Source organism: Lontra canadensis, unplaced genomic scaffold, assembly GCF_010015895.1.
Source record: "Lontra canadensis isolate GAN:19392208 unplaced genomic scaffold, GSC_riverotter_1.0 scaffold2, whole genome shotgun sequence".
Lineage (NCBI taxonomy): Eukaryota > Metazoa > Chordata > Mammalia > Carnivora > Mustelidae > Lontra > Lontra canadensis.
Window position 1 is genome coordinate 34,921,367 of NW_022630996.1, and position 23,163 is coordinate 34,944,529.

Here is a 23,163-nt window from a genome sequence, read left to right on the forward strand (position 1 = left end):
ATCCCCATTTATTTTTCTGGATAATTAATTCTCCCTTCTTGCTTATTTCCTTTTTCACAAACTATCCTGGAGGGTTTCTCTCTTTTTCTTTCCCCTTCCTCTCTTTCCAAAAGTAATGCCTTTCTGGGATCGGTATTTTTATACTGAACACTTTAAGTCCCTGCTCTATAACCCATTCTCCAGTCTTCTCACACATAAAGTGGACTTTATTTTTCTAAAGTTATTTCAGTTCAGTTTGAACAAATTTGAACTCATTTCCCTCTTTCCTCTTCCATATGGTTTTGAGAGCCCTCATTCTCTACAAAGGCTTAGATCAGGACTTGAGTTTCAACTTTGCTATATATGGTGTTTCTTTCTATTTACAGGTAATTTGAAGTTGTACTGTTACCTGTTTTTAATATTTGTGGTTGCATTGTTCTACTTGTTGGATAAGTGTGGAAAGATTAGGATTTAGGCCACTATAATTTTCCTCAGGTTATCTAGAAGTCCACACTTGTGCTCTTTTCTAATCAAGGATAACCAAAAAACAAACAAAAAATAAACAGAACCCCACGTAAGTTTTAGTTTCTGTTTCTCTCTTTAAAATAAAAGCTTAAGTTTTCAAATTTTCCTTTCTTGAAGAGGGATATATTTCCAAAAGACTGATAGAAGAATTTTTTATAATTTAATCCTATTTTTTGAAAAAAGAACTTTCAGTTAGAAATAATATTTGGAAACATGCATATAGATCCTTTTTCCACAGAAATTGAAAAGAAACAACTTTAAAAATATTCCTTTAGAATTTGTAGAACTCTAGGGTTGTTACATATTTTATAACAGTGTCATCTCTTCTAGTTCTTTGCCTTTGTAAACAGAATTTTCTATCTTTTTTTTAGACCTCATCATTAATATTCTTTACATGATTAAAATTTTCCTGTAACATTTGTTGATATAATTAAATATTTTAACTGGGTAATTTTTAATTTTTGTACTATAATTTTATTTTCTAGCTGATTCAAGGTTGTGCTTGGTTGTGTGGAACAATTATTTTGAAATTTCTGACATCTAAAATCTTAGGTGTTTCAGATCATGTAAGTACTTTCTAGTTAAAGCATAAAAACTCCTGCAAATATGTAGATAGATGAAAACTTTGAAACCATCTATTTTTACCTATTTATTTTATAGAGATTAAGTGCCTTCCTCAAAGACCTGGGGTTTTTATTGGCTGAGTCAGTAATAAAACCGTGCAGTTCAATGATCTTTTCAACCCACTAAGAAAAAACTAGCAAAAAATGCTGACTTAGCTATCCAGGAAAAATATTAATAATATCTTAAGTAGTTATGTGTTTGTATTTCAGTTAAAATACAAATAGGGGCATCCGGCTCGCTCACTCAGTAGAGTGTACAACTCTTGTTGGGAAGGTGGGTTCAGGCCCATGTTGGGTGTGTAAATTACTTTAAAATCTTTTTTAAAAAATCATTTGTTTAAAATAATAAATTGTACATTTATTGGAAATGTTAACATATGAGAAGTTTGTACTCCACTTTGAAATATAAAACTCTCACAATCTCAATGTCATTTTATAGGTATATAATTACAGACTAAAATTAAGATGTGACTTGATATTTTAAAAGTTTTCTAGTAATATAAAAGGAAAATGGGAAATGTTAAAAATTCTTTATCTTTTCAACTTCTGGAAAATATATGGACCCATCCTTGATGTGTGGTGTGTGTTTTAAAGCCAGTGTCTTACAGAATAGCCTTTGTCAAACCAAAGCCCCTACTTAGCTAATTGGTTCAGGTGAACAGAAAACAGTGCAGGAATTTACTTTTGATTCTTCACACTTATTGTTTGGATATGAGTGTACATGAGTGTATCATACAGTAATCTACTCTGGAATGCACTTCATCCAGTACTGTCCAGTTAGGAAGCTGTGTAATGCTGAAGTTTCTTCACCTTTAACCAGGGATTATGTTACTTACTCACTGAATGGTAAAGTGCTATCACTCTCCAAGAGAATGAGCTTACTTGCATGTTGAGGTTAAATAAAATTTCAAAATGTAAGAATTTATTCATCATTTATTGCTATCTCTGCATGATGATTCATTAGGTTTTTTTTTTGTTGCTGCTGTTCTCTGGTATGTCTGACACATTTTCCTTTTTTCTTTCCCTTTCTGTTCCTAACTTTTGAATCTGTAGGGGCTCTACATTTTATGGTAAACTTTACTGAAGCCTCCTAAGTTATTTATTTATGTTGATTTGGTCTATGGTTTTCTTTTCTGCCATATTGACATATTCCACATTGTCACCCAACTGATTACAAATCTTACACACACACTCACACCTCCACACACATACACACACATTCTTGGTACTCTCTCTCTTTTTTTTCTATAGTCTTTTTTTAAAATTAACATATAATGTATTATTAGCCCCAGGGGTACAGGTCTATGAATCATCATGCTTACATACTTCACAGCACTCACCATAGCACATACCCTCCCCAGTGTCCATAACGCAACCACCTCTCCATACTCCCCTCCCAACCAGCAACCCTTGGCTTATTTTGTGAGATTAAGAGTCTCTTATGGTTTGTCTCCCTCCCGATCCCATCTTGTCTCATTTTTTCCCTCCCTATCCGCCAACCCCTCCCCCCCACTTTGTCTCTCAAATTCCTCATATCAGGGAGATCATCTGATAATTGTCTTTCTCTGACTGACTTATTTTGCTCAGCATAATACCCTATAGGTCCATCCGCATCATTGCAAATGGCAAGGTTTCATTTCTTTTGATGGCTGTGTAGTATTCCATTATATATATATATATATATATATATATATATATATATATATATATATATACACACACACATATATATATATACACACACCACATATTCTTTATCCATTCATCTGTTGATGGACATCTAAGTTCTTTCCATAGTTTGACTATTGTGGACAGTGCTGCTATAAACAGACAGTGCATGTGCCCCTTCGGATCACTACATTTGTATCTTTAGGGTAAATACCCAGTAGTTCGATTGCTGAGTCATAGGGTAGCTCTATTTTCAACTTTTTGAGGAGCCTCCATGCTGTTTTCCAGAGTGGCTGTACCAGCTTGCATTCCCACCAACAGTGTAGGAGGGTTCCCCCTTCTCCGTATCCTCTCCAGCAACTGTCATTGCCTGACTTGTTAATTTTAGCCATTCTGACTGGTGTGAGGTGGTATCTCATTGTGGTTTTGATTTGTATTTCCCTGATGCCAAGTGCTGTGGAGCACTTTTTCATGTGTCTGTTGGCCATCTGGATGTCTTCTTTGCAGAGATGTCTGTTCATGCTCTCTGCCCATTTCTGATTGGATTATTTGTTCTTTGGGTGTTGAGTTTGAAAAGCTCTTTATAGATTTTGGATACTAGCACTTTATTTGATGCATCATTTGCAAATATCTTCTCCCATTCTGTCAGTTGTCTTTTGGTTTTGTTGACTGTCTTCTTTGATGTGCAAAAGCTTTTGATCTTGATGAAGTCCCAATAGTTCATTTTTGCCCTTGCTTCCTTTGCCTTTGGCGATGTTTCTAAGAAGATGTTGCTGTGGCTGAGGTCAAAGAGGTTGCTGCCTGTGATTTCCTCAAGGATTTTGGTGGATTCCTTTCTCACATTGAGGCCCTTCATCCATTTTGAGTGTATTTTTGTGTGTGGTGTAAGGAAATTATCCAGTTTCATTTTTCTGCATGTGGCTGTCCAATTTTTCCAACACCATTTGTTGAAGAGACTGTCTTTTTTCCACTCTATACTCTTTCCTGCTTTGTCAAAGATTAGTTAACCATAAAGTTGAGGGTCTGTTTCTGGGCTCTCTATTCTGTTCCATTGATCTATGTGTTTGTTTTTGTGCCAGTCCAATACTGTCTGGATGATGACAGCTTTGTAATAGAACTTGAAGTCTGGAATTGTGCTGCCACCAACTTTGGCTTTCTTTTTCAACATTCCTCTGGCTATTCAAGGTCTTTTCTGGTTCCATATAAATTTTAGGATTATTTGTTCCATTTCTTTGAAAAAAGTGGATGGGATTTTGATAGGGATTGCATTAAATGTGTAGATTGCTTTAGGTAGCATAGACATTTTCACAATATTTGTTCTTCCAATCCATGAGCATGGAACATTTTTCCATTTCTTTGTGTCTTTCTCAATTTCTTCCATGAGTACTTTATAGTTTTCTCATAAAGATTCTTTGCCTCTTTGGTTAGGTTTATTCCTAGGTATCTTATGTTTTGGGTGCAATTGTAAATGGGATCGACTCCTTAATTTCTCTTTCTTCTGTCTTGTTGGTGTATAGAAATGCAACTGATTTCTGTGCATTGATTCTATATCCTGACACTATACTGAATTCCTGTATGAGTTCTAACAGATTTGGAGTGGAGTCTTTTGGGTTTTCCACATAAAGTATCATATCATCTACAAAGAGTGATAGTTTGACTTCTTCTTTGTCGATTTGGATGCCTTTAATTTCTTTTTGTCTGATTGCGGAGGCTAGGACTTCTAGCACTATGTTGAATAGCAGTGGTGATAATGGACATCCCTGCTGTGTTCCTGACCTTAGTGGAAAAGCTCTCAGTTTTTCTCCGTTGAGAGTGATTTTCGCTGTGGGTTTTTCATAGATGGCTTTGATGATATTGAGAAAAGTACCCTCTGTCCCTATACTTTGAAGAGTTTTGATCAAGAAAGGATGCTGTACTTTGTCAAATGCTTTTTCAGCTTCTATTGAGAGTATCATATGGTTCTTGTCCTTTCTTTTATTAATGTATTGTATCACACTGATTGATTTGTGGATGTTGAACCAACCTTGCAGCCCAGGAATAAATCCCACTTGGTTGTGGTGAATAATCCTTTTAATGTACTGTTGGATCCTATTGGCTAGTATTTTGGTGAGAATTTTCACATCTTTGTTCATCAAGGATATTGGTCTGTAATTCTCTTTTTTGATGGGGTCTTTGGTTTGGGATCAAGGTAATGATGGCCTCATAAAACGAGTTTGGAAGTTTTCCTTTCATTTCTATTTTTTGGAACAGTTTCAAGAGAATAGGTATTAATTCTTCTTTAAATGTTTGGTAGAATTCCCTGGGAAGCTATCCGTCCCTGGGCTTTTGTTTGTTGGAGAATTTTGATGACTGTTTCAATCTCCTTACTGGTTATGGGTCTGTTCAGGTTTTCTATTTCTTCCTGGTTCAGTTTTGGTAGTTTATACGTCTCTAAGAATGTATCCATTTCTTCCAGATTGTCAAATTTGCTGGCGTATCATAGCTCATAATATGTTCTTATAATTGTTTTTATTTATTTGGTGTTGGTTGTTATCTCTCCTCTTTCATTCATGATTTTATTTATTTGGGTCCTTTCTCTTTTCTTTTTAATAAATCTGGCCAGGGGCTTATCAATCTTATTAATTTTTTCAAAGAACCAGCTCCTAGTTTCATTGATTTGTTCCACTGTTTGTTTTGTTTTGTTTTGTTTTTGGTTTCCATTTCATTGATTTCTGCTCTGATCTTTATTATTTCTCTTCTCCTGCTGGGTTTAATCTTTCTTTGCTGTTCTCTTTCCAGCTCCGTTAGGTGTTGGGTTAGGTTGTGTGTTTGAGACCTTTCTTGTTTCTTGAGAAAGGCTTGTATCGCTATATATTTTCCTCTCAGGACTGCCTTTGCTGTGTCACATAGATTTTGAATAGTTGTGTTTTCATTATCATTTGCTTTCATGAATTTTTTCAATTCTTCTTTAATTTCCTGGTTGACCCATTCATTCTTTAGTAGGGTGCTCTTTAGCCTCCATGTTTTTGGGTTCTTTCCAAGTTTCCTCTTGTTATTGAGTTCTAGCTTCAAAGCACTGTGGTCTGACAGTATGCAGGGAATGATCCCAACCTTTTGATACCGGTTAAGACCTGATTTATCATCCAGGATGTGACCTATTCTGGAGAACGTTCCATGTGCACTAGATAAGAATGTGTATTCTGTTGCTTTGGGATGGAATGTTCTGAATATATCTGTGATGTCCATCTGGTCCAGTGTATCATTTAATATCTTTATTTCCTTGTTGATCTTTTGCTTGGATGATCTGTCCATTTCGTTGAAGGGGGTGTTAAAGTCCCCTACTATTATTGTATTATTATCAATGTGTTTCTTTGATTTTGTTATTAATTGGTTTATATAGTTGGCTGCTCCCATGTTAGGGGCATAGATATTTAAAATTGTTAGATCTTCTTGTTGGACAGACCCTTTGAGTATGATATAGTGTCCTTCCTCATCTCTTATTATTTGGCTTCTAATCTAATTTATCTGATAAAAGGATTGCCACCCCAGCTTTCTTTTGATGTCCGTTAGCATGGTAAATTGTTTTCCACCCCCTCACTTTAAATCTGGAGGTGTCTTTGGGTCTAAAATGACTTTCTTGTAGGCAGCATATTGATGGGTTTTGTTTTTTTATCCATTCTGATACCCTGTGTCTTTTGATTGGGGGCATTTAGCCCATTAACATTCAGGGTAACTATTGAGAGATATGAATTTAGTGCCATTGTATTGCCTGTAAGGTGACTGTTACTGTATATTGTCCCTATTCCTTTCTGGTCTTCTACTTTCAGGCTCTCTCTTTGCTTAGAGGACCCCTTTCAATATTTCCTGTAGAGCTGGTTTGGGGTTTACAAACTCTTTTAGTTTTTGTTTGTCCTGGAAGCTTTTTATCTCTCCTTCTATTTTCAATGATAGCCTAGCTGCATATAGTATTCTTGGCTGCATGTTTTTCTCATTTAGTGCTCTGTATGTATCATGCCAGTTCTTTCTGGCCTGCCAGGTCTCTGTGGATAAGTCTGCTGCCAGTCTAATATTTTCAACCTCGTATGTTACAGACTTCTTGTCCCAGACTGCTTTCAGGATTTTCTCTTTGTCACTAAGACTTATAAGTTTTACTATTAGATGACGGGGTATGGACCTATTTTTATTGACTTTGGGGAGAGTTCTCTGTGTGTCCTGGATTTTGATGCTTGTTCCCTTTGCCATATTAGGCTTTTACTTCTCCAGACAGGATTTCTCTAATATCTTCCATGCCTTTTTTGACCCCAGCTAACACCTTGAGAATCGTCATTCTGAACTCTAGATCGGATGCATTACCAATGTCCATATTGATTATGTCCCTAGCCTTCGGTACTGCCTCTTGTTCTTTTTTTTGTGGTGAGTTTTTCCACCTTGTCATTTTATCTTTCCAAAAATGGTCGATTTTCTGTTTCTAGAATTGCTGCTCTTCTTCTCTTCAATCTCCTGTTGGGTTTGTAGGTGTTTGGAATGGTTTGATAACTATCTAGCTGAACTCCTGCAAACTGATGTCATCTCAGTCTGCTACTCCTCCACCATCTTGACTCCTCCCCGCGTGACCCACACTCTTGGTACTCTTAAGTGAATTCCTGTATGTGACAGTTTTGAGACTTGAAATGAATGTGGTTTAATTAAATTATTATCAATCATCAGGCCTAGTTCAAATTAGAAAAGTCTGAATTATCCTTGCTACTGATAGTTAAGGGAAGCATGAATAAATGAAAACCCAGACAATTGTTACATTTGATATAAAATAATTTTTGTTCCTGCAGAATAATTTGAATTAAGGTTTACATTCCAGATATTTTCTTTCTTTCTTTCTTCTTTTTTTTTTTTTTGGACTTCTGAGAATGCAGTAGAAAAATAATTGTCTCACTGACAGTAGGTAATAAATAATCAGTAGAAAATAGGAGTTCTACATTGAGTTTGGTTGGAGATGTTTATTTCAAAGGCCTTGGAAATTAACTAACTAAATCAAAGTAGTGTTTGTAGTTGCTGTTCTTATGATGAATAGCTCTTATGTTTAATGGCTTGAGTGTATGTCTGAAAAATTGAACAAGCACCAAAAATTGTAACCAGTGTATGAGACTTTGAGAAAATAACAACACATAGAAAATTTAATCATGATTTGTGATATGTAGTGAAAGGGTTATGTGAGATAGTTTCCTTCTTAATGAATGCTGATTATAAAATCTCATGATTAACTGCATGGTAGTTTCTGCTCAGTGAGTATTGGTCTTAGCTCACTCTTTATATTATCATCTCTGTTTAATTTTTTCTGACCTCTATTCTTCTTTTCATTTCTTGTGGTATTTCCCTTTGTTTTCAGTTTTCTTCATAATTCAGTGCATAGGAATGTATAGTTCATGGATTTTTTAAAAAATTTTCTTTGAGGGGCATCTGTGGACCTTGAATTATCTCCTTTGTAGACTTTACTAATAAAACAAATCAATTATTATTGACCATAATTCCTAGGGTAATTTTAATTTATTTTACTTTATTTCTTCCCAGATTCGCTTGAGTGACCTTATAGCAGCCAGAATCCTAAGGTATACAGATTTTGATACCTTAATTTACACCTGTGCTCCTGAATTTGACTTCATGGAAAAAGCGGTATGAATGTTTTTTTGATTTTTTTCCTTTTCTACAGGTATGATAGTTTTTTGCCCTTGAATTTTCCTTTTAGTCTGAAACTCACAATTTTTGTCCAGAGACATCCAACTTTATCATTTTTTTATTATAACTTTTATTAGTCATATAGTAACTTCTATCTTAAAGAGTTATTGATGATGATTAAGTGAGATAATCCAGGAAGAGTGCTGAACATACTCTCTGATCCACAGTTCAATTGCTTTCATTTTTTTAATACATTTTCAATATAAATAATTTATATTTATACTATATATTATATTGTATACATTATATTCTATATTATATATTTCATATTCTATAATATGTAAAATATATATTTATGTTATTTAATATATTTTTGTTAAATATATTTGAATACTTTAATATAAATATATTTAAATATATTTAACATAAATATATTTTTCATGTATTTTTTTAAAAGGTTGTTTTTAATTTATTTATTTGAGAGAAGAGAGAGAGCCAGAGCTTGAGCAGGGGGCAGGTCAGAGGTAGAGGAAGAACCAGACTTCCAGTGAGCACAGAGCCCATGATGGGCTTGATCCCAGGACCCTGGGATCATGACTAGAGCCGAAGGCAGATGTTTAACTAACTGAACCACCCAGGTGCCCCATACAGTTCAATTACTTTTAATAATCTAGGTCACCTGCTCAAATCCAAATTCTCTTTTGATTTTTAGAAACTTTAGTTTTATTTCACTTAACACTCTAAATATTATAAAAAAATTTTAACAAGATGCTGCCATGAAAGGTATACTACTAATCATACATTATTCTCTTTTTTATCCAACCAGTCATACATTCACTCAAAAACTATTATGAGTACTATTTATTTATCTGTGAGGCAGTTTGCTGTAGGACTGACTATAAGGAGGAAAATGTCTTGGTTCCTGCCTTCAAGAAGTACTTAATTCAGTGGCATGGTAAATCACTCAGACCACAATAATGGGTCATGAGAATTATTTAGCTGCTGATGTTATTTTATTGCTTACTCATATTTACAGTTATTACATAGACTGGCTTTCTTCCTTGTTTGTTCTAGTTTCACCAATGAAAATAATGGAACTTTGCAGCTCAGGAAATGATAATGTAGGGTCTGGGGATGAGTAAACATAAAATTTAAGAATTAATATTATGTAAATAAAAGAAAGATAAAACCAAAAGAAAGGAAAAAATAATAGACATAGCTTATTTTTGGTTTAATGTTTTTTACTGTTAAAATCTTTGGTACATTTATATAATTTTTTATAATTTTTATTCTTGTAGTAGAAGATGAAGGTTGATAAATATATATATAACGTTAATGACAAAAACATTTTTACCTTTAAGGAATTTCACTGTAAGGTGCACCTGGGTGGCTCAGTGGTTAAGCAGCTGCCTTCGGCTCAGGCCATGATCCCAGGGTCCTGGGATCAAGCCCCCCATCACATCGGGCTCCCTGTTCAGCGGGAAGCCTGCTTCTCCCTCTCTCACTCCCCCGACTTGGGTTCCCCCTCATGCTGTGTCTCTCTCTGTCAAATGAATAAATATTAAAAAAAAAAAAGAAAGAAAAAAAAATTTCATTGTGATACTCAATTTGACAGATTTTTACTCATTTACTGTAAAATTTAATAAATGACTATTTTGAATAATTTGCTTTATTTCAGACTCCATTGAGATATACAAAGACATTATTGCTTCCAGTTGTTATGACGATTACTTATTTTATCTTTAAAAAGGTATTTTTAAAAAATTTTTTCACTTGCTTTTGGGTACAAGATAAGGACTATAGTGCATTAATGCTAATAACTGGGAATTCCATTTTATTTTTAGGAGGAATCCATACCCCCTTAAAAAATTTCTTTTTCAGCTTTCTCTTTATTTAGTATTATATGGTTTTTTAAAAATTATTATATGAGTTTTTTAGAAAGCCTCATCAGAAAGGATATTCTTATTCTTTCAAAAGAAATCAGTTACCCACCATGTACCATGAACTACATTCACAGTGTTAGTCCACTGGGACAAATAAAACAGGTCTTCTCCTGTCTTGGAACTTACAGTCTTGGTGGGCTTCAAGCAAATAATCGCACAGTTTGAAGAATTAAAATTGTCGAAGGAGCTGTGAAAGGAAAACAACAGTTCAGTATCTTCTGAATATAAAGCACATTCAAGCAAATCTTGATCCATTTTAAGACACGCACAGGAGAATTTTGTATAGAAATTCTTTAAAACATTGTGTATTCTATTTATTTTCCCAACAAAAGAAGTATTACTATGATAAAAGGAATAATGTTCTAAAATACCTCTGGTAGATTTTCTTGGTCTGGGAGTAGTGTAAAAATTCTAGCTAAAGACACTGGGTCTTTGTTTTTAGCATTTTTGAACCATCTTTATATTGTTTAGAGGTTGTCTTAAGTCAGTATGTATTTATTTTATACCTTCAAGTAGATAGCAATAACATTTCTCTACTACTATACCGGGTGTGGTCCTGTTAAAACTGGTTTTCTTTATTTAAAGTCAAATTGCTTTTCTTCTCTCTATAGTTCCAGCTCCCACATTTCTCATTCCTGTGTTTTCACATAAAATGTGAACAATTTGAGTGAGAAAGGCATCTGCCTCTACATCTCTGTGGTTTCTCCTTTGACCCAATTCCCTAGAGACCACTTGGAAAGAGGATTGGGGTAGTAAGAAGAAATGGGTAACTACACACTGTGTCCCTTTGGCTCCACCTAACTCTCCACTAGCCTGTTTCTGTTCCATCATGACAAATGGTGCTATTCTTTGAAGGCTCCACTTAGAGGAGCTAATGCAGGAATTAACTACTCAGTGGGGATATCGCTAACATGGGAGAAGATGACAGCTAGATCCACTATTACTATCTTCATAAAATTAAGACCCACGACTCATAAACATAGTACTAGCTCCTAAACACACCACAGCTCAAACCATGCATATGCATTAAAAGGCATTTTTGTGCATTTGCTGCATATGCCCACACACGTGTGCGTAGACATGTCCCCTTCCCTGTACCCATTAAAGTGTAACACTTTTCTGTCTCCATATAAACCCTTCCTTTTTATTTGTCCCATTGTGGCTTATTTTTTTATTCCTCAAGAATACTTCTGATGTTCATTTACTTTTTCAGTTATATGAAATCGCTTCTGGGAAGAAAGAAGGAAAGCAAATATCGTACGATTTTTCTGTGAAACACTGAATTTTAAACTCCTATGAGTGCATATGTTCTATTAACTAAACCCCTAAATAGGCTTTTTGCTTGCCTAAGTGACCACAATCTCACTTGTGTCACTTGAAACATTCATCCACATATTATGCACAGTGTAAAACTTGAAGTTCCCCATAATTTTTTTTTACTATACCTTTAAGTTGCCTAGGATGCAGCTAAAAACTCTTTGGCCCAGTTAAGCCCCCACATTCACCTTCACTCCTCCCTTCCTCTCTCACCATCAAGTGGTACATTGTGGTAAGCGCACTTCAGCCTTCTGTTGTTATTTCCGCGGGACCTAGATCAGGGAAGATATGCCACAGCTAATTTTATAAGAATCAGAAGTTTACTGAAGCAGGAATATAAACTGCATGGGTGGGAGGAGGTGGGCGGGTGGGGCAAGGGAGGGTTGGGGGAAGGAGAGAGAGAGTCCTGCTTTGCTTGGAAGGTTAAGATAAAATAGTCTCAAAGTACATGGAAGAAGGTGCCTCCATGGTGGAAACCAATTCCCCACTTGCAGCCCACTTCCCTCCCAGTAAAATATAAACTCTAATAAGGAGCTGTCCACGTGTAAGAGCTTAGAATTTTAGAGTTGAAATGGACCTTAAAGATTTACCCCAACGCCCTTTTCTTTCTTTCTTTTTTTTTTTTTTATAAAAGAATTTAGAACTTCAGGAAAATATTTGCCTGAGGCAGAGGTGGGATTAAAGTGCTCCTGATGACTCACTTTAACAATAAAAACACTTCTTTCTAGTGAGGGTGTTTATGTTTATAAATCAGAGCATTTTAAATGTCACATAATTCCTTAGAAAAGCTTAATTTATTCTATTCACAGGCTTATCGTGATGTTTTGTGTGTCTTATCTGCAAATACTTATCTAAGGTAATTATAATTGTTTTTAAATCATACTGTATTCAGTTATTAAATAACTACTGTAATATCAAATGAATGTATATTAAACCAGCAGTTTGATTAAGAAAGGAGACATGAACCAACCTTAGATGTTCTCTTTAAAAAATATGTATTATTTTTAGAGACCTCTTTTATGTGTTTGGACTTGTTTTGGAGATATTTCTATTTTAATTAACTCAAAGTTTTAATCAATTTAGTTTAATTTTAATATATAAAGTCCATAAACAGAAGTAAGCTAAAGTTTTGTTTTAGCAATCCTTGTTTTTTTAACTTTCAGAGAAAACATAATTATTTGTTTCTCTGCGTATTCATGAAGTAGTTTTTCTGCATTTATTGTTAAAACCATTTGCTGTATCACATTTTTTTTGGTGGTTTAAGTGAAGTCACTAACTTCGCTGGCATAAATATATGTGAGAAAAATATAACTCAAATCACACATTGCTACAGGACATGTGAGATTATGAAGAAAATCTCCTTATGAGGAAAATCTTAAATTACATTTTATACTTGCAGATATATGATTAAATTTGATGTATTAATGAATTTTATTTTTTAGGACAGTTTCAGATTTACGGAATAGTTGTGAAGATAGTACAGAGAGATTCTATCAGTCCTGTACCCCATGCTTATATTTTCAGTAAACAGTTTCGTATGGTTATCAGAAGGGCTTAATAGAACTTTATGGTTGGAATAGTTTAATCTTATTTGTCAAAATCCAAATCAAAGGGCTTAATAGACCTACTCTACTTTGCTCTGGTCTGAGGGACCTCAGAGCAATATGCCTTAACATTGTAAAAAAGAGTGTTTTTAGAGCTCTGAGAACTATTCACATAAGGAATGCATGATGGCATCTGGGATATTTAATTGAATAATAGAAGATTGAGAGTTACATGACAGCTGTCTTCAAATATTTGAGAGGGTGCAGTGTAGAAGAAGACAGACTCAAGGGGACCAAAGGGAGAAGATATTTAGCTCAAAATAAGAAGGTGATTACATTCCTGGAAGTGACAGGATTGTGTGTGTGTTGGGGGAGGGATGTAGAGGAGTTTTTTAATTACAAAATAATACATGCATATAGTAAGACATACAGATGAAATATTTCAAGGAAAGAGGGAGTGTTTCTCTCCCTTGGATCTACTCCTCACTGGTGCTGATTGTAAATGGTTTTGTATGTATCATTCTAGAAAACATTAACAAAAACAGTGTTTTTATAAAAAAATAGAATCAGTATTATTATGTAACTTTTTATTTTTACTTAATAGTGTATCTTGGGTGTCTGCCTATATCTTCTTCATACTTTTTAGTGGTCTCCACATTTTATTGTTTGTCATCATGAATGATTACCAAGTACTTAACCACTCCCACATCAGTGGGCGTTAAGATTCTATTTATCTTTTTGTCATAACAACCAGTGTTAAGAGTAAGAACATATCTGTATGTATTCTTTGCATACTTATTTTAGTATTTAGGATATTGAAATAAGACTGCTAGATCATAATGTATGAATATTTATAATTCGATAAATACTGAAAACTAATGCTGAAAGTGTCCATTTCCTTGCATCTCCGTAAACACCAGTATTATCAAACATTTAACTTTTTCTTTCTGACAGATTAAAAAAAAAGGAACTCATTTTACCAGTCTTCCCTAGTAAAGTTTCACATCTTTCAAATGTGCGTGGCATATTTATGTTTCTTGGCCACTTGAAAATTGATGTATAGGATATTTTATATGATAGACAGTAACCTTTTGCCTATTACATGTATATAACATTTCTTCTAGGATATTAGTTTGTAATTTATTAATGGTTTTTGCTTTATAGAAGTTTAAAATTTCTTTACAGTCACTCCTATACATTTTCTGGGTTAATTTATTACTTAGAAATACCCACATCAAAATCATTAAATTATTTCCAAATATTTTCTTTCATAATTTTCATTTTTTGCCAAATACATATGTATGTATTTAAAGCATACAACACAATGATTATATGTACATTATGAAATGATTACAATTAAGTTAATAACACATCTAACACATCCATCACCTCACAGTTACCTTTCTGTGTGTGAGAACGCTTAAGATCCACACTCTTAGCAAACTTTATATAATATGGTATTATTAACTGCAGTCACTATGCTGTATATCAGTTTCTCAGAACTTCTTCATCTTATAACTAAAAGTTTGTACCCTTTGAGGAACATCATCCCTGTTAGCCCCCATTACACAGCCCCAAGCAACCACCATTCTATTCTGAGTTTGACTTTTTTCTCTTTTTTAGATTCCACATGTAAGTGATACCATAAAGTATTTTTTTCCTTTGGCCTATTTCACGTAGCATAACGCCCTTCAGGTTCATCCATGTTATCACAGTTGGCAGGATTTCCTTCTTTTTTTATGACTGAATAATACTCCATTGCATGTATGTATGTATGTGTGTATACACACACACACACACACACACACACACACACACACACACACCCCACATATTCTTTGTCTGCTTGTCCATCAACTTACATTATTTCTATATCTTGGCTATTGTGAATAATGCTTCAATGAACATGGAAGTGCTGATATCACTTCAAAATATGGGTTTTGATTATTTTGGATATATTCCCAAGAGTATGATGGCTGGATCATATGGCAGTTCTATTTTTAATTTTTTGAGGAACTGCCATACTGTTTTCCAAAATGTCTTTTCAAGTCATTTGCCCATTTAAAAATCCGATTATTATCATATATTTTTTTGCCATTGAGCTGTATGAGTTCCTTACGTACTCCAGATATTCACCCCGTATCAGATACACAGTTTGCAAATATTTTCTCCCATTCCATAGGTTACCTTTTCATTTTGTTGATTTTTTTCCTTTGCTATGCAGAAACTTTTTAGGTGATGTTGTCACACTTGTTTATTTTTCCTTTTGTTGCTGGTGATTTTGGTTGCCAGTTTCAAAAATTTATTGCTAAGACTCCTGTCAACTTAATCTTTGTGACTGGTGTAAGATAGGAGTTTAATTACATGGTTTTGCATGTGAATATCGTTTTCCATCCATCATTTATTGAAAACACTATCCTTTCCCCATTGTGTGTTTGTGCCCTTATCAAAGATAAATTGACCGTATATGCATGGGTTTATTGTTGGGCTGTCTATTCTGTTCCATTGATCTATGTGTCTTTTTATTCCTGTACCCATACTGTTTTGATTACTATAACTTTGTGGTATGGTTTGAAATCAGGAAGTGTAATACCTGTAGCTTTGTTTTGCTTTCCCAAGTTTATCTTGGAAATTTAAGGTCTTTTTTGGTTCCATATAAATTGTAGAATTGTTCTTTTTATATCTGTGAAAAATGTCATTGAATTTTGATAGGGATTGCATTAAATCTGTAGATTGCTTTGGGTGGTATGGATATTTTAACATATGTCTTCCAAACCAAAAGCATAGAATATCTTTCTATTTATTTGTGTTGTCTTCAGTTTCTTTTATCAATGTCTCATAGGTTTCAGTATAGAGGTCTAGTTTCTCCTTTGTGAAATGTATTCCTAAGTGCTTTATTGTTTTTGATGCTATTATAAATGAGATTGCTTTCTAAATTGTCTGTTTAGATGGTTCATTGTGATTGTGTAGAAATGCAGCTGATTTTTGTGTGTTGATTTTGTATTCCACAATTTTATTTATTTATTAGTTTTAACAGTTTTTTTGTGAAGTCTTTAGGGTTTTATGCATATAAAATCATGTCATCTGCAAACATAGATAGTTTTACTTTTACCTTTATTATTTTTTTAAATTTCTTTTTCTTGACTAATGCATTGATTAGACTTTTAGTACAAGATGGAGAGAAATAGAGTGGGCATCCTTGCCTTGTTCTTGATCTTAGAAGAACAACTTAGAGATTTTACAACATTGAGGATGAGGTTAACTTTGGGCTTGTCATATATTATATGCCATTTATTCTGTTGAGGTACGTTCATTTTGTACCTAATTTGTTAAGACTTCTTACCATGGAGGAGTTTTGAATTTTGTCAAATGCTTTTTTCTGTGTCTAATGAGATGATCAAATGGTTTTTATCCTTCATTCTTTTAATGTGGCATATCACATTTATCAATTTGTGTATATTGAACTATCCTTGTATTCCAAAGATAAAATCCCACCTGCTCATGTTGCATGATCCTTTTAATATGATGTTGAATTTGGTTTCTAGTATTTGTTGAGGCTTTTTGCATCTATGTTCATCAGGGATATTGGCCTACAAAATTCTTTTCTTTTATTATCCTCATTTTACTTCAGTATGAGAGTAATGTTAGCCTTGTAAAATGAGATTAAGCATGTCCCTTTATCTTAAGTCTGTTGGAAAAATTCGAGAAAGATTTGCATTAATTCTCATTTAAATGTTTGGTAGAATTCTCTAGTGAAGACATCTGGTCCTCCACTTCTTTTTTTTTTTTTTTTTGAGAGAGATTTTTTTGATTACTGATTCAGTCTCCTTACTAGTTTTTTTTTTTTTTTTTAAGATTTTATGTATTTATTTTTGAGAGACAGAGAGTGGAGGTGTGGGGGGGAGGAGCAGAGGGAGAGGGATAAGCACACTTCACTCTGAGTGCAGAACCTGATGTAGAGCTCAATTCCTGGGACCTGAGATTATGACCAGAGTTGAAATCAAGAGTCAGACGCTTAACCCCCTGAGTCACATTGCTGCCCCTCCTTACTAGTTTTAATTTTATTCAGATTTTCTTTTTCTTCATGATTCAGTCCTGGTAGGTTATTTCTAGGAATATGTTCTTTCTTCGGGATATCCAGTTGGTGTATAATTGTTCATAATAGTCTCTTATGACCTTTTGTATTTTTGTGGTATCAGTTTTAATGTTCCCTCTTTCATTTTTTAATTTTATTTATTTAAATCTTTTTTTCTTAGTCTAACTAAAGGCTTATAAGTTTTATCTTTTCGAAAGATCAGCTCTTAATTTTTGTTGATGTTTTCTATTGTTTCTTGTCTCTGTTTCATTTATTTTTCTTACAACCTCTGTTTCTTTGTTTCTTCTTTCCTTTGACTAACTTTGGTCTTAGTTTGTTCTTTTTCTAGTTCCTTGAAGTGTATAATTATTTATTTAAAATCTTTTTTTCTTAATGTAAGCACTTATCATAAAATCCTCTCTTAGAACTTTTGTTGCATCCTGTAAGTTTTGGTATGTTGTGTTATTTTTATTTGTTTCACGATATTTTTTATTTCCTTTTGATTTTTTCTTCGACCTATCAATTGTTCAGGATTAGATTGTTCAATTTCCATGTATTTGTGAATTTTCTATCTTTCCTACTTTATTGGTTTCTAATGTCATACTGTCGTGGTCAGAAAAGACCACCAGTCTTAAATTTGTTAATGATTGTTTTGTGACCTAACATAGGATCTATCCATAGAATGTTCTGTGTGCATTTGAGGAGAATATGTATTCTCCAGCTGTTGGATGGAATGTTCTGTGTATATTTGTTAGGTCCATTGGTCTAAATTGTAGTTCAAGTCCAGTATTTTCTCATTGATTTTCTGTTTGGATGATCCACCCATTGTTGGAATTGGGTATTGAAGTCCCCTTCTATTTAGCACTGTTTTCTATTTCTCCTCTCTGATCTATTAAAATTTGCTTAACTTATTTAGGTGTTCCAATGTTGGGTTACATATAGATTTACAACTGCTATATCCTCTTGATGAACTGACACCTTTATCATCATACAGTGACTTTGTTTGTCTCTTATTACAGTTTCAACTTAGTCTATTTCACCTGGAATATAGATTGAGATCTAGGTTTAGATATGTGTCATATATAGGTGTGTGTGTGTATGTGTATGATATGTAGAGTGACCCCTGCTTTCTTTTTGTTTCCATTTGAATGAGTATCTTTTTTCATCCCTTCATTTTCATCTTAATGTGTCCATAAAGCTAAAATGAGCTTCTTGTAGGCAGCATGTAATTGTCTCTTTCTTTTTTTTTTTTTTTAAAGAGAGAGAGCACAAGTAGGTAGAGAGGCAGGCAGATAGAGAGAGGGAAGCAGACTCCCTGCTGAGCAGAGAGCCCGATGTGGTGCTCCATCCCAGGACCCTGAGACCATGACCCGAGCTTAAGGCAGAGGCTTAACCCATGGAGCCACCCAGGCGCCCCTTGTTTTTTTGTTTTTTAATTCATTTAGCCACTTTCTGTCTTTTGGTTGGAGAATTAAATCCATTTATGTATATTTTTTAAAGATTTTATTTATTTATTCAACAGAGAGATCACAAGTAGACAGAGAGGCAGGCAGAGAGAGAGAGATGGGGAAGAAGGCTCCCTGCTGAGTGGAGAGCCTGACACAGTGCTCGATCCCAGGACCCTGGGATCTTGACCTGAGCCAAAGGCAGAGGCTTTAACCCACTGAGCCACCCAGGCACCCCTAAATCCATTTATATTTAAGATTGTTATTGATAGATAAGGACTTGTTATCTTGTTATCATCTGGTTGTTTTCCGTTTCATAGTTCCCTTCTTCCTCTCATGCTGTATTCTTTTTCTGTAATAATAACGCTTTGTTTCCTCTTAATTTTCTGTGAATCTACTGTAGTTTTTTTCTTTGTGGTTATCATGAGGCTTACATAATACATCTTATAGTTATAACAGTCTATTTCAAGCTGACAAAAACTTAACTTCAATCACATATAAAAATTCTGCCTTTTTACTTATCCTTTTGCTGTTACAGTTTATATCTGTTTATATTGCTATATACATTAACAAATTGTTGTGCTATATTTATTTTTAAATACTTTCTTTTTTTTACTTTTATACTAGATTTCAGTGATTTACATGGCACTATTACAGCAGTACAGTGTTTCCAATTTGACTGTATAATTAACTTTATGGTGAGTTTTATACTTTCATAGGTGTTCATGTTACTCTTAACATTCTTTCATTTCAACATGAATAACTCCCTTTAGCATTTCTCGTAAGGCAGGTCTAGTGGTAATGAAGTCCCTCAGCTTTTGTTTGTCTGAGAGTTATTCTTTCACTTCATTTGAAGGGCAGCTTTGCTGGTTGAAGTATTCTTAATTGGTAAATCCTTTAATTTCAGCATTTTGAATATATCATCCCATCCTCTCTTGACCTGCAAGGATTCTGCTGAGAAATCCACTAACAGCCTTATGGGGGTTCCCTTATATGAGATAATTTGCTGCTTTGACAATTCATCGTCTTTGGTTTTTATAGTTTCATTATAATGTATCTAGTGAATTTGGGAGATTAAATTTGTATTGGTGACTATGAGCCTCATGTACTTGGTATACATATCTGTCTCCAGATTTAGCAAAATTTCAACTGATCTTTAAATAAGAATTCTGCCCTTTTTCACTCTCTTCTCTCTTAGGCTGCCATAATGTAAATATTGTCTCTCCTGATGGCATTTCATAATTCACATAAGCTTTCTTCACTCTTTTTCATTCTTTTTCCTTTTCTCTTCTTACTGGATAATTTCAAATTATCAGTCTTCAAGTTCCCAGATTCATTCTTCTGCTTGATCAGGTCTCCTGTTGATGCTGTAAATTGCATTTTTCATTTTCATTCATTGCATTCTTTACTTCTAGAATTTTTTTTAGTTCTTTTTTTATAACTTCTAGTTTGCAGTTAAACTTGTTTTGTTCATGACTTGCTTTCCTGATTTTATTGTGTTGTCTACATTCTCTGTAGTTCACTCATCTTTCTTAAAACAATTATTTTAAATTCTTTGGCAATTCACAGATCTCTACTTCTGTGGGGTCAGTTACTGGAAAATGATTGTGTTCCTTTGGTTGTGTCAGGCTTCCTTGTTTTTTCATGTTTCTTATAGCCTTTCATTGATGTCTTCACATTTGATGGAGGAATGGTTTTGGAGAGGAAAGACGTTCACTTGCAGGTGGGTGTAAGGAGCCAGCTGGGTAAGGTGTGCTGTTTCCATTCCTGGGGAAGGCTCAGCAGTGTAGTGTCTGTGCAACTGAGTTTAGCATCGGTGAGGATTGCATGTGTCCTCAACCCGAGGATTGGTGGGTACATTTTTATCTGAAAAACACCTTTACTTTGCCCTCACATTAAGTTGATGGTTTGGTGAATAGGTATTTCTGGTTTCGTTTTTTTATTTAAAGCATTTTGTAGATAATTATTGGGTGCCAGGGTGGTTCAGTTAGTTAAGCATCTGACTTTAGCTCAGGTCATGATCCCAGGGTCCTGGGATCGAGTCCCATGTCTGGCTCCCTTCTCTGCAGGGAGTCTGTTTCTCCCTCTGCCCTTCCTCCCACTCATTCTCTCAATCTCTCTCTCTCTCTAATAAATAAATAAAATGTTTAAAAATTCTATAGACAATTATTTTCTAGCATTGAGCATTACTGATGAGAAATTTTATATAAAGTTTTGCTCTCTGGAAATTTATGGAGTTTGAGATATGAATGTACATATGTACATGAGTGTGTGTATTTTACATGTTTATTAGTTCATGGGACATTTTCTTTTTTTTTTTTTAAAGATTTTATTTATTTATTTGACAGAGATCACAAGTAGGCAGAGAGACAGAGGAGGAAGCAGGCTCCCTGCTGAGCAGAGAGCCCGATGCGGGGCTCGATCCCAGGACCCTGGGATCATGACCTGAGCCGAAGGCAGAGGCTTTAACCCACTGAGCCACCCAGGCGCCCCTCATGGGACATTTTAATCTGAACATTCACAACGTCCTTTACCTCAGAGAATTGTCGGCTCTCTTAATCTTTTGCTTTAGCCTCTCTTTTTCGAACATCTGTTATTGCTCTTTATCAATTTATATCATCTGTATGTTTGCAGATTTCATTGTACGTTCATATTTTAGATTAGCTACTAGATTTATTTGCATCAGCAATTATTGTCAGGGCCTGTCCTCCCTTGCACACAGCAGCTCACCGCAGGATCCTGTTGTGACCAGTAGATTTCAGGACAGGTGGGAAGCCCCCTACTCACCCCCTCTACCGGGCAAGTCAGGGCCAAGCTGCAACAGAGGCAGAGTGATTTGGTGATGGCACAGCTCTCCTGACAGGCCACCCCCTGACCAGCCTTTAAAAACAAACAAACAAACACCCTCTGGATCTGTGTGTGCCCTCAAACTTCCTTACCTCTTAGTGTCTTACTTGAGCTGCATTACTTTTCTCTCCAACCCCAAAATCCATAATAGAAGAAAACCTCTGCATGTAAAACCAGAGTCTTCCACTTTCTCAATGGAGCAACTAAACAGGCAGTCCATACCCCTAGTACGAGTGTAACACACAAGCTAAGAGGGGAACAACAACATCAACACCATTCAGACTGTGTTCACTTCACAGTGCCCAGAGCTCAATAGGTTCTTTAGAAATAAATTTTTGTAGAACTAAAAATATTTATATGCTTTACCCAGTAAGTTTTCTTCTGGAAGTTTATTCTGAAGAAACACTCAAGGTTGCTCAGAACTTTATGTACATGGTTGAATATTTAATAGAAATTATTTTTCTTTAAATCTTTCTAGAGGTATAGTCTCCAGCAATCAGTAAAATCTATTTTATCTTAACCAAAGCATGACTTTTTTTATATACCTTTATAGGATGACTATAAATCATGCCTTTCAAATTTTTATAATTTTTAGTGATATTGTCTAATTTTTATTTACTGAGTAGAGAGAATCAAATTTCTTAAACCTAAGAACAAATAAATTAAGTTTGTATTTATGTAATCATAATGGACATTCAGTAAATAGAGAATGTTTTTTATTCCAGAAAACAGCTCCTTGAACATGGTGAGGTAAAGCTTTCATTTTAATCTTTGCTATATTTGTGTATTAAATTCTAGTTCAAGGATAATTCACAAAGATTTTGCCTTGCTGCCAGTGCACTGTCAGCAGTGGTTCAGTGGTTCAGCATTGGTAATAAATGCTGATCCTTCCCCTGTGTTCTTTTGCTTTTTTGAAAAGTAGTAAGGATTTCTGAAAAATGGAAGGCTTATTTATGACCATGGAACATAATTAAATTGCTTTTATTTTTTCATTCACTCTTTTATTCATTCAACAATAAAAGCATTAATTCCTAACCCACTGAGCTAGTCAGCTTCAGCCCATCAGGGCAGACATCTGTGGCCCTGTGACTGGTGGCCTTTGGCCACACCCAGACTTGATGTGCAGTCAGTTACAATCTTGGAGTGTTAAGGGATACAGAAGATGGTATAGAGTGTTGCTGCCCTCAGATATGCACAATTTTTCCACAGAGACATGAAACAAATAAGACAACACATTATATGATGCCAAATTATGTTGTGGCATATGAAGAGAAAGCTCATAAGGGTAGAAATACGATTTCTTAAGTAATAGCGCTTTGAGTCTTAAAAGAAAGGCTAAATATAGAAGACAGGACAACTGAATTTGGACTTAATAAAAACAGCCTATAATGATAACAAATGTTTTTAATAGTTACTATGTGTCATGTACTGTGCTGTTTTAATTCTCATAATATTATTCCCATTCTGCAAATAAGAAAATTCTTAATTAGACGAAAGTAGCTGTTAACAGAGACAAACACTAATATTTCAATGACTTAACTCAGTGAA

The 23,163-nt window shown here is 34.5% G+C and overlaps 1 protein-coding gene across 2 annotated transcripts in view; it reads left to right on the plus strand.

Moving 5' to 3' along the window:
- Positions 1–23,163, plus strand: part of DPY19L2 (dpy-19 like 2) — an 84,497-nt gene that overhangs the window by 46,854 nt on the left and 14,480 nt on the right. The window contains exons 13-17 of one of the 2 annotated variants that reach the window (XM_032871777.1): positions 990–1,070; positions 8,340–8,441; positions 10,123–10,194; positions 12,514–12,560; positions 22,341–22,365. In XM_032871777.1, coding sequence (XP_032727668.1) covers positions 990–1,070; positions 8,340–8,441; positions 10,123–10,194; positions 12,514–12,560; positions 22,341–22,365 — 327 coding nt within the window. The remainder of the gene's footprint in view (positions 1–989; positions 1,071–8,339; positions 8,442–10,122; positions 10,195–12,513; positions 12,561–22,340; positions 22,366–23,163) is intronic. The other variant, XM_032871786.1, reaches the window with a different exon arrangement.